Source organism: Macrotis lagotis, chromosome 8, assembly GCF_037893015.1.
Source record: "Macrotis lagotis isolate mMagLag1 chromosome 8, bilby.v1.9.chrom.fasta, whole genome shotgun sequence".
NCBI lineage: Eukaryota > Metazoa > Chordata > Mammalia > Peramelemorphia > Peramelidae > Macrotis > Macrotis lagotis.
The window spans coordinates 24891769-24904641 of record NC_133665.1 but is presented as its reverse complement, the minus strand read 5'-3'; the positions used below and the strand labels follow the sequence as shown (position 1 = coordinate 24904641).

At 36.9% G+C, this 12873-nt stretch overlaps 1 protein-coding gene across 5 annotated transcripts in view; it reads left to right on the top strand.

Annotated features, from left to right (window-relative positions):
• Positions 1-12873, top strand: part of DOCK8 (dedicator of cytokinesis 8) — a 306811-nt gene that overhangs the window by 96402 nt on the left and 197536 nt on the right. For all 5 annotated transcript variants that reach the window (XM_074196530.1, XM_074196529.1, XM_074196534.1 and 2 more), the window contains 2 exons: positions 3055-3230; positions 6401-6472. In XM_074196530.1, the coding sequence (XP_074052631.1) occupies positions 3055-3230; positions 6401-6472 (248 nt within the window). The remainder of the gene's footprint in view (positions 1-3054; positions 3231-6400; positions 6473-12873) is intronic.

The following is a 12873-nucleotide window of genomic DNA, read 5'->3' as shown; positions in this document are numbered from 1 at the left end:
TTTATATCCATTTGTCTTTCTTTCTTTTTATCTCTCTCCAGGATAAGCTGGTCCAGATAATGTGAATTACTCTAGGCTATTTAGATAGATCATTAAAAGGAAACAGAGTTGGCCCAATATAGGTTCTCTCTTTAAGAGAGGGACAGTCATATGTGTTATTAGATAATTAAAAATATCCAAACTTCAGGAGCTCATGATTCAATAGATACTTAATGAAAGAATCATGGTCAATTACATGTTCAATAGATATCTTTTGAAGATGATGATGATGATGATAATAATAATAATAATAATAATAATAATAATAACTTATAATTTATAAAACATTTGACCATACAAGCACTGTGTTTTCCTTTTGGTCCAAAATTGATTGATTTGTATGCTTGGTTTTTTTTTGTTGGTTTGTTGTTGTTGTTGTTGTTTTTCCAAGGCAATGGGGTTAAGTGGCGTGCCCAAGGCCACACAGCTAGGTCATTATTAAGTGTCTGAGGCTAGATTTGAACTCAGGTCCTCTTGACTCCATGGGCAGTGCTCTATCCACAGCACCACGGAGCTGCCCCCAAGGATGATTTTTTGATGGGTAAATGTGGTCGTATAAACTATGACCAGTTGGTCCTTTCTCCCTAGTTAGAAGGATAATTTATCCTTTCAATTACTGCTTACATTGGGACTCTTCTGTCTGTGGCTTTGACATCTGTCCTTCTCATCATAATACTTTTTCATAAACCAAAGGAATTACAAATTCCCAGTTTCTTTACACCAATACCCTCTCTCCATTGCTACTATTTACCTGATGTTACCTTATTTCAAGTTACACATTGGTGTAATACGGAAAGGCTTCTCCTGACCTCTGAACACATGAATGACATGCTTCCTAGGAAATTTCTTAGTGGCCTGGATTCAACTAGTCTCAGCTGAGATAGCTGAGTTCTGAGGAATAGAATTTTGATTCTCTGATTTTGACTGGCCACAAGACCAGCATCCTTACTGTGTCAAGACATTTGGGTACTTTTATAGAAAGCAAGAGAAATGTATTTAATGCTACAATAACCATAAAAGATTTCACATGTTTCATATAAGAAATGAAGGGAAATTTATTAAATGTTATAGCACTGACAATGGTCCTGTGTTCAAATCCAGGCTGAGATACTTGGCCCTAACTAGCTGTGTGATCCTAGGCAAGTCACTTAAACCTGATTGCCTCAATCAATCAATCAAATAAACAAACAAACAAACAAATAAATAAATATCACACTTGACCCTGCTTTACTGTGGTTTTTGAGAGAAAACCCTGATATGATGAAGAAAATGCTGGATTTGGAGCCAGAGATTCAGAGTGCAAATCCTGACTTTTCCACATACTTGGACAAGTAATTTCATTTCTCTAGACCTCGTTTTTCTCATCTTTGAAAAGGTTGAATTAGATCATAGATTTAGAATTGTAAAGAGCTTTATAGGTTATTTAGTTCACCCTCTTCAAGTTACAGATAAGAAAATCGAGACTCAAAAGGCTAATATGGCTTTTCCAGTCAGTAAAGGTCAGGTTTAGGATTTGAGCCCACATCCTCCTGATACTAAGTCCAACTCATTATCCACAAAGTCTTGCTACCTCTAAACTGATGTCCAAGTTCAGATTTATGAGCCTACAATCCCCTATTTTAACATAGTCACCATGAAATGGAGCACTGAAGTCAAAAGAAACATTTTACCTAAAATTTACAGGTCAAAATGGGTTTTTATTTGTTCCACTTAGTAAACATGACCTCAGTAAGCACTTGGTAGCAGATATTTGGGGTTGAATGTTTAATTGGGAAAGTGAAAAGAGTCTGGACCTGTGCAGTCATCTCTTTGAGCGACTCCCAGTGCAGAATCCCTCCTTGAAGTAGTTTGGCAAATTCTCTCTAGTGCAAGATCTTAGGGAGCTGCCCCCGGGGGCCATGATATCATTAGAATGAGACGAAGATTGTGCTTAAACCTCTCTGTCTTCCTGACTACAATCCACTTCCTCCATCTGCTATTCCAGGGTGCCTTTAGCAGGAAGAATTATAAAAATATTTTTTTAAATCACAAAAATTTTATTGATTCATGATTTTCTCATTCTTAGTTTCATGACTTTTCACTGGGATGAAACTAAGTTCAAAAAAATTCTAACTTGGGGTATTTTTAATGATTCATCTTGCTATGACTTGACTCTATATTATCTTTCTTTTATATTTCTATATCACTGTATTTTGTTTTGATGAAATTTTTACTATATAACTTTTTTTTGGCAAGGCAATGGGGTTAAGTAACTTACCCAAGATCACATAGGTAAGTATTAAATGTCTGAGGCTGAATTTGAACTCAGGTCCTCCTAACTCCAGGGCTGGTGCTCTATCCACTGCACCACCTCACTGCCCCATATGTAACTTTTTTTAAAAAACAAAAAAGGAAATTGAAGTACATGTTTACATCACATTTATTATGTCCCAGACATTGTGCTAAGTGCTTTATAAAATTTTATGTCATTTGATGCTCATGACAGGAGAAAACTGAGGCAAATATAGGTAAAGGACTTGCCTAGAGTCACACAATTAAAAAGTATATGAAGCTGGATTTGAAATCAGGTCTTACTTATCAAACTGCCTTGGGGGGGGAGAAGGGGAGGGAAGGGGGAAGGTGTTGGGTAGAAATTACTATTGTATATAATTGAAAAACAAATAAAATATTTATACAATTAAAAAAAAAAGAAATCATGTGTTCCTGACTCCAGACCAAGGGTATTATTCATTACACCAAGAATATTGCATGATATGGTCACTGCCATGTGGAGGGGGGAAGGAAAGGAAGATTGTAGAAAAATGTGGAACTCAAAAGCTTGCAAAAGGATGAATGTTGAAAATTATCTTTGCGTATAACTGGAAATTTTTAAAAATATTGCGTGAAAATTCGGTATCATTTTAAAAGATATTTTGACATCTTTAACTTAAAAATACCTTTGTAGGAATTTCCAAATATCCAACAAGCCACAGTTGATATTTTTTCTTCTTTTTTCCCTTCTTGCTACCACTCCAGCCTCAATTTTATGAACCAGTGGAGCCAGCAGATTTTGAAGGACTTCTGATGACACAATTGAGTAGCCTGGATGCAGAACTCATACAAGAGCTTGGCGACTTCACAGAGGATGATCTGGAGGTTGTCTTTACACCAAAAGAATGCCGGACCATACAGGCTTCCTTGCCAGAGGAAGGGTAAATACTTTCCTTTCTCCTTGTTATTGCTTAGAAAGGTTCCCCTAAGGTGCTGTATCAGCTAAACTCAATTTATTTCTTTAAGTTTATGAAATAATCAAGAGTCAGTAAGGCATATAAGAAAGTGTAGCTTGATCAGCTTAGAATTGTGAAAGTTAACATTTAGAAATGTGAACAAACAAATCCAATACAGAAATTGATATGAAAGAAATAAGCCCTTTGTACAAATGTTATTTCATTTGATCTTCACAACTACACTGAGAGGTAGGTGCTTTTATTATCCCCATTTTACAATTGAGAAAACCAGGGCCACTCAACCAGTTAAGTACCTAAGATTGGATTTGAACTATACCACAGTAGATAGACAGGAAGAAGGAAGAAGGAAGAAGGAAAAAGGAAGAAGGAAGAAGGAAGAAGGAAGAGAGAGAAAGAGAAAGAAAGAGAGAAGAAGAAAGAGAAAGGGAGAGAGAAAGGGAGAGAGAAAGGAAGAGAGAAAGAAAGAAAGAAAAAGAAAGAGAAAGAAAGAAAGGAAAGAAGGAAGTCACCCAATAAGGTACACTTTAGAAATAGAACATTTGCTTCACTTTTATTTCTTAAAAGAAAAAAAATTTAAAGGAAAGAGAGAGAGAGAGAAAGGCAAAGAGAAAAAAAGAAAGGAAGAGAGAGAGAAAAAGGAAGAGAAAATAAGTATTAAGTTCTACCCTCTAGGGTCTAGCAAAGCAAGTCTAATCCCTTTTCTACAAAATAGCCATCTATTCTGATCAATGATAAAACTAGTGAACTGTAAGCAAAAGCATCTGAAAATGATATAACAATAACAATGATGCTGATAATTTCCTGTATATGTGTATATATATGTATATATAGTTCTAACTCTTTTGTTTTTATAAAGTTGTAAAACTTTTACGTATTTTATCTAACAACCTCCCATGAGGTAGATTATTCATATTTTACAGTTGAGAAACAGGTTTAGTAACAAAGCCAAAGCTACATTAGGGCAAAGCAAGAACTAGACCACAGGTCTTTAGACTCCTAGTCATCACATAATCTCTCTGCTGAACTCCATTTGGACATCACCCACTGCCTGTTAGACATCTCAAAGTGGATGTCAATATATCCAAAACAAAAACTCATCTTTCCTCCCAGTCTCTTTCCTCATCCCAACTTGTCTCTTATTATTGAGGATATCATCATCTTCACAGATGGCCAGGTTTGCAACAATGGTCATCCTCAGTTCCTCACACTCACTCATCCCACATGACCAACCTGCTACCAAATCTTGTTTCCACATTCACAATATTTCTCCTATATGTCTACTCCCCATTCCAACAGTCATCATTTTTATTTAGATTGTCATCACATTATGCCTAGATTGTTGTAATAGCCTATTTATTTCAAGGTTTTCCCCACTCTACTACTTCTTCCTTCTATTACAGTTTGATGGGATTGACAAATACTTAGTGTAGTCATTTATTCCATCATCTTTTACTTTCAGTTATCAAAATATACAATTGGCATTCACACTAATGAGTTTAATTTGATATGTTATCTAATTTTGCATTTTAATATCTTATTAGAAGCAAAATTGAATAGCACCCTAGGCAATAAACTAGTAGTGTTAGTTAAATTAGTTTCAATATATAAAATATCTTAACACTGAAATCCCTCTAAATCCCCATTAGGATTCTTTCTGCATTCATCCTCATTTACTTTTTCCTCATATAATTGTAATTAGTGTGTATTCTATTCTTTTAATTTTGATTTTAAAACTGTGCTTTTATTTCATAAAGGTATTTCCAAATATTTATTAATCTTAATCTCTCATCATACAATTCTATTACCTTAATGTCCCATCATTTTCTTAGCTTTTTCTCCATTGTTGGACATTTAGGTTGTTTCCAGTTTTTTGTTTGGGTTTTTTTTAATTATACATAAAGCTGCTATGAAAATCTGTGAACCCAGAACTCCCTTTCAGTTGTTTTCGATAACACTCTTAAGAGTATTCAAAAGAATGGAATTTTGGGGTCAAAGAGTTTTATTTTTTTTTGTAAATGATTTCATGCTGCCAGATTATTTGACATACTTCTTTAAAGACCCTCTGTAATATTTTGGAAATGGTTATTTCCTGAGGAACAAACAGATTGTGGTCCATATCATCTGTTTTGCTCCATTGTCAGTCCGTTTATTGAGCTATGAATTTAATGTGAGTAGTTGCTATTATTTTCACTCATGGTGGGGAATCATTTACTTTTTTATTTCTTTTGTATAAAGGTTTATAGTTAATTTTCCTCAAAAGGAATTAATGGGATGAAAAGCCTGCTTGAAAATGCCTTCAAATTAATTCAGATGCTGCTTATATAGCATGGGATATTTTATGAAATTTTAGAGAGGCAATTCATTTTTTTTAGTATCAGTGTTTGGAACACCATATTAACTACCCCCCCCCAAATTTATAGCTATCACCCTTTCTGATAATTTAAAAAAACAATGTGCACTACTTTTCAGTCACTGTCAAACAATCTGTTGTGTGAAAAAATCTCAGTGCACCTTATGTTTAGGGCAGTTTTTTTCCCAGTCATGCTCCCATCATTAGATCTTTTGTTACAAGAAAAATTAATGACTGATTACCAAAAGAGTCGGAATCGTGAAATATCTGGAGGGTATTTCTCATGATAAGGTCTTAAGCAAGTTTGACATGACCAACCAGATTTAATATTCTCCAAACAAATAAAATGCTTGCCAGTTTCTCAAAGAATTGGAAGATTATATTTCTTCACAACTCTTTAAAGAAAGCAAAACTTGCATATCTTAACAAGGCTTAGGAGAGTTTAAAAGATTTCCAATTGAGTCATTACAAAAAATGGTAAATTTTGCTTTTTAATTTTTTTAGTGATTGGTCACAGTTTCTTTCCTTTGTCTTATATCAGGATGTCTCCAGGAATATATACAGTTAATATGCATGCTACAATCAGTGGCATTCCCCACAGGATCAAATAACTGTTGTCTCATTAAGTTTCCTTCTATATTCCCTCAGGAATCCACATCTGCTGAAATGAATTTGGGGGAAAGCACCAAGTTGGGTGACATTGTCTGTGAAATCATCTTATCCTCACCTGGCAAAGTTTCTTCCAAGTAATGACATGTTTTAATTTCATTTTCCATTTCCCCAGGGTTGAACTGGATCCTCATGTTAGAGACTGTGTTCAGACATATATTCGGGAGTGGCTGATTGTGAATAGAAAGTAAGTTGCATCTTTATATACAAAGAGTATATACTCATTTGATTTTGTTTTTATTTTGTAGAAATCTTAGGGGCTCTTCCAAGTTACCATAGTAAAAGCATTTGTGGAAAACTAACCTTTTTGTCAAATTCGATCATCCTGTTCTTTCTTATTTTTAATTGTTTAAGATGCCTATTGTCCCAAAGTAAAAAAAAAATTTAAAACAATGATTAATATTATATTTGATTTGCAATACTAAATTTCAGAGATCTTCAGAGATTTGACATGACCAACAGATTAAATTGTCTCCAGATAAATGAAATGCTTGTCAGCTTCTCAAAAAATGAAATGATTACATTTTTTCATAACTTGGACACCATTCCATGATCCTGACTACTTAAGGAGGAAGAGTAAAAAAGCAGCTTTGTTGTCATCCATCATTTTTCTTCTTGCTGGCGGCTGAAAGCATCAATAGTTTTTTCTTCTCTGTAGTCATTTAAATCATTTTTGAAAACTTTTTCTTCCTTCTGTTTTGATATTACTGGGTGGTCATTATTTTCCATCACTGTTTCCCCCTGCCATAGTCACTATAGAATTTAAATTCTGAAATTAAAACAGAAAAATGTTTATAGCCTCTTGCCCATAACTGGAGTCCTGGCCTATCAGGGAAAGTGCAGAATGGTATAGTAAAAGAAGCACTGACTTTGGGATTGGAGGATTTGGTTTCATAACCTATCTCTGAAATAATTTATATGATATTAGGCACATCATTTAATTTTCCAGACCTCATTTTCCACAACTGTAAAATATAAAATGAAGGGATTGACCTCAAAGGTCTTTTCTCACACTGGATTTTGGATCCTATATAATCTTAGGGTTCTCAAGCATAATTTTTTGCATTCCATTGCTCATTTTGTAGTCATTCCTGACTCCCACTTAGATCTGGGAATCTAATAATGTGACTCTTCCCTAAGAGAATAAAATTGCTTTCCTACAAATACTCAAGTAGCTATTAGTTTGGAGTGTGCATTAGTGAGGATTGGTACCGTGTTGAAGGCAACCTTTCTAATATTTGCTGTAGACAAATAGCTCTACCATTGACTTGTTACATCCAATAGAAGCTCTTTAAGAGATATTTAATTTTCGTCTTTATATGGTACTTAGTAAATAATTACTGATTGATTGTAGTGATTTCAATTCTCTTAAGTTTACTTATCTATTAAATTGACTAGTAATTCATACTCTTAACAGAATTGTTCTAAAGATCATATGAGATCATGAATGTGAAACTGCTCTGAAAGGCATTAAGTGCTAGAAAATGGAGGACACAATTATTAAGTGTTAAAAGATAACCTTCCTTCTTCCTGTTGACCAAGTCTGTGTTGCAGAGTTGAATAGTAGCTAAGTAGCACAGTATTTGTATTGGTCCTAAAGTTAGGAGATTCATCTTCTTGAGTTCTAATTCAGCCTTGAATGCTTATTGGTTGGGGGACTCTGGACAAGTCTCTTAACCTTGTTTGCTTCAGTTTCCATATGTAAATGAGCTGAAGAAAGAAATAACAGACCACTTCAATAGCTTTACCAAGAAAACCCCACAAGGAGTCAGACACAAGCTTCATGGACTTCATATTTACAGCATGAACTCCTTAAATACTTTTACTTTCATAATACCTACTTCTGGTTCAAAATAGATCTGTCTGTCACCGCATGTTTGAAGAGAAAAAAAAAGCCTAGATTTGAGCACATTGAATCAAATTGGCAAGGTGGGTATTCTCCCACAACATTAGACTTCTGGAGGATGGTGACTCATTCTTGCCATCTCTATGTCCTAAAAATAAAGCACACAAAAATATCACCTGGAATAAATCTCAACAGAGACATATGGAATTATGTACTATTTGTTCCTAACTTGCAGATGAACAGTGGTTGCAGTCAGATATCAACAAGGGTGTCAGTGGAGCATGTAAAAAGATGATGTAAAAGGATGTAAAAAGGATGTAAAAAGAGATCTTTTTTCTGCTTGGTGACACAAAGTGACTTCCTGGATTACTTAACTGAATCCATTTAGTTATGATCAGTCTCCCATTCATTCTCTACATGTCCCTTTGTATCCATGGGATATCTTGAAGGGAAATCTACCATTCCTCCCTTCCCCCATTCTAATCATTATCTTGATTCTCCCTCTTCTACTTCCCTGCCTTCACTAAAAGGTAGGAAGGTCAAAAAATTATGTTTAAACCCCAACTGGCAGAGTGAATGGATGAACTTTACTCTAAATAGGTATTCTTTAATCTAAATAGATATTGCTCTGAGTATTAACAATTTAGACTTTGATTCTTATCATTTTTAGATGAGACAAGACCTAAAAATCCTCCAGTGATAGAATTAATATCAACTACCCTTCACACCCCTCTACTATATCTTTCATTTCCTTATTTGTATAGGATTTTAGAATTTTAAATTAAATTAATTAAATTAAATGACCTTAGAGGTCATTTAGTCCCACTTTTTAAACGGAGAAACTGAGGTCCTTAGAAGAGACTTGCTGAAAATAACATAGTTGATGAATGTTAAAGTTAGAATTTAAACCCAGGTCTTCTTCTGACTCCAAATCCAAGACACTCTTCCATTATTTAAACCAATAGATCATCAGATTGAATTTCAATAGATTCAGAAAATACCTTAGCAAACCAAGTAGAACATATCTGTGCAACTACCCTCCATTCTCAGCAGTCTAATAACTAATTGGGTGATGCAATGAATAGAGAACCGAGCTTCAAATCAGAAAGATTCATCTTTCTAAATTCAAATTTGGAGTCAACACTAAATAGCTGTGTGATGTTGGGCAAGTAATATAATCGTATTTGCTTCAGTTCCCCTCATCTGTAAAAATGAGCTAGAGAAGGAAGTGGCAAACCACTCTAATGTCCTTGCCAAAAAAAAAACAAAAAACAAAAAGCAAAAATAGAGTAACAAAAAGTCAGATATGACTGACATGATTTAATAGCAATACCTATAAACTTTAATTAAAGTGTTTAAAAAAACAAAAATTGCACGCAAACATATGAAATGATTCTGGGTCATGTGAGCTTCTTCTGTATATATATTTTTATGATCTGGAGTTTTCAATGGGTTTACTAAATTCTGCACCAAGGGATACATAAATGTCATTGTTAATGCTCAGCATGCAGTGAATATATTGACAAATAAATACTATTAAATAAAATTTTATGTCTTTAGGAAGGGGCAAGTCTGTTGTATGGAGTGCCTTACAGTAAGAGGGACCTGTCTCTTTTTCATCACAATTCCCTTGAAAGTCATACATACTAATCTATAATAACCCCAAAGATTTTATTTGTTTGTGTAATATAGGATGTCATGTCTCCTAGAGAGGTCAGAATCTCTTCCCCATACCTTTCTCCATTGGAGACTTTAGTTCCAGTCAGAATGGGAGCTTTGCTTTTATCAGAAAGAAGAGGTACCCTGCTAGAATTATATCTATCTACTCCTTAAATATTATTAGAAATCTATGGAAATTAATCTTAAGGTTTAATCTTAACCCCTAATCACCATTTCTTTTTTTTTCTTTTTTTTTTAATTAATTTTTTTTATTCTCATTTTGTACAAATGTTCCTTTCTACACCAACAAAACATACTTGTTTACAAGCAAACCAAATACCCCTCCCCCCATGAATATAGATAGACTTGCTTGGGCGAAAAAGCAAAGGGGAGAGGAAAAAAAAATCAAAATTAAAAAAAATAATAGCAATAATTGTAGGTATGGCCAGGTGGTGCAATGGACGAAGCACTAGCCCTGGAGCCACAAGCACCCAGGTCCACATCCAGCCCCGCAAAACAAATAATCACCCAGCCATGTGACATGCAAGCCACCCGATCCCCGATCCCCACTGCCCTGCAAAAACCAAAAAGAAGGAAAAAAAAGACCCAAAATAAAATAAAATAGGAATAATAGTAGGGGTGGCTGGGTGGCAGACAGCATTGGCTTTTGAGCCAGGAGCACCTGGGTCCGAATCCGGCCCCAGACACCCAATGATCACCCTGCTATGTGGCCCCAGGCAGACCATCCAGCCCCACTTGCCCTGCACCCTCCCCCAAATAATAATAACAAAAAATGTGCTTGAGTCTTTGTTCCAACACCAACAACTCTGTCATGGGTGGATCTCATTCTTTATGATAAGTCCATCACAAAAGTTACTTCCATATTTTTCCAACATTGCCATTGCTGATCACAACTCCCTCCTTTCTTATTTCTCCACTACCATGTACTCTATTTTCTCTCTCCTTTCACTCTGACTCTGCTGTAGGGTCGCTGAGTGGCACAGCAGACAGATCCCTGGTCCTGGGGCCAAGAGGCCCTGAGCCCCCATACCACCCCTTAGGCCTAGCATCCATCTGGCCCTATGGTCCTGGACAGACCTTCCAATCCCAGCCCCTTGCAAGAAGTAAAAAAGAAAATGTGTTATATCTGACCACTCTCCCCCCATGGTCCATCCTCTCCTCCTTTATTCACATCCCCACCCCTTCCCCCTGTTCCTCCTCTCTCCTTCTTACTCCAGATGTCTATACCCCATTGAACATATTTGCTGTTTCCTCTCCTAGCCATCTCTGATGAGAGCAAAGTTTCCCTCATTCCCCCTTGCCTCCCCCCTTCCGTATCATTGCAATAGCTCATTGTAATAAAAAAATCTTATGTAAAATATCTTGGACTATTCCCTCTCCTTTTTCTTTCTCCCATTCCATTTCCCTTTTTTTCTATTGACTCCATTTTTACACCATATTTTATCTTCGAATTCAGCTTTCTCCTGTGCTTCAACTATAAAAGCTCTCTCTACCTGCTCTATTAACTGAGAAGGTTCATATGAGTATTATCAGTGTCTTTTTTCTGTACAAGAATACATGCAGTTCATCATCATTAAGTCCCTCATATTTCCCCCCTCTCCTCCAATCTCCATGCTTCACCTGAGTCCTGTATCTGAAGATCAAACCTTCTGTTCAGCTCTGGCCATTCCAAAAGGAACATTTGAAATTCCCCTGGTTCATTGAAAGTCCATCTTTTTCCCTGGAAGAGGACATTCAGCCTTGCTGGGTAGTTCATTCTTGGCTGCATTCTAAGCTCTCTTGCCTTCCAGTATATTGTATTCCAAGCCCTACGAGCTTCCAATGTAGCTGCTGCTAAGTCCTGTGTGATCCTGACTGCAGCTCCACGATATCTGAACTGTGTCCTTTTGGCTGCTTGTAATATTCTCTCTTTGACTTGGGAGTTCTGGAACTTGGCTATAATATTCCTAGGGGTTGGTTTTTTGGGATCTCTTTCTCTGGGGGATCGGTGGATTCTCTCCATTCCTATTTTGCCCTCTGCTTCTAGAATATCAGGGCAATTTTCCTGTAGTAATTCTTTGAAAATGATATCAAGGCTCTTTTCCTGATCATGACTTTCAGGTATTCCAATAATTTTCAAATTATCTTTCCTAAGTCTGTTTTCCATATCAGTTGTTTTTTCAATGAGATATTTCACATTTTCTTCTAATTTTTCAATTTTTTGGTTTTGAAGTATTGATTCCTGATTTCTGATAAATTCATCAATCTCTAAGCTGCTGACTTCATTTTCATGTTTTTCCTGCATCTCTCTCCTTTCTTTTCCCAGTTTTTCTTCCAACTCCCTCATTTGATTTTCAAAGTCTTTTTTGAGCTCTACCATAGCCTGAGCCCAATTTCTGTTTTTCTTGGAGTCTTTAGGTACAGGAGCTTGTGCTTCCTCATCTTCAGACTGAGTATTTTGATCCTTCTTGGGCTCATTTGCAAAATATTTCTCAATGGTCTTCCTCTTGTTTCTTTGCTTGTTCATTTTCCCAGCCTAAGCCTGTTTTTTGGGGTGCTTCCTGAGCTTTTGGGACACTCCCACAAGGGTCTCAGTGTGTGAGGCTCTGTCCTCCCTCCTGGTCTGTGAATGAACATAAGCGCCCCCCTCTGCCATGGGCCGAGGTGGGGGAGCCCTGTTGTTCTATGTGGGGGCCTAGACTGGGATCAGGATCTGAATGTGGTCAGAGCCCCAGAGTCCTGTTCCAGGGGCAGAGGACAGAGCTCAGCACTCTCTCTCTTCACTCCCCTTCCTCAGCTCAATGGCCTCATGCCTTGGGGGCTCCTGCTTACCGGCTCCGCCTGCTTCTGTTTCCGGGTCTAGGCTGCCCAAAGACCAAGCTGCTGGCTGTGTGCCCTGAGGGTTGGGCTCCACGTGCTCACTCTGGCAGAGGTCCCCCACTGTTCTCCCATTTTGTGCCCGGTGTTCCCCGGGGTGCAGCTCAGGAGATTCCCCCGCTGCTGTGAGCTGTGGCTCCCAGCGCCCTGGGGCTGCCTCCAGGATGCTGAAGTTCTTTGGCTCTCGCGGGCCACCCCTCTGGGGG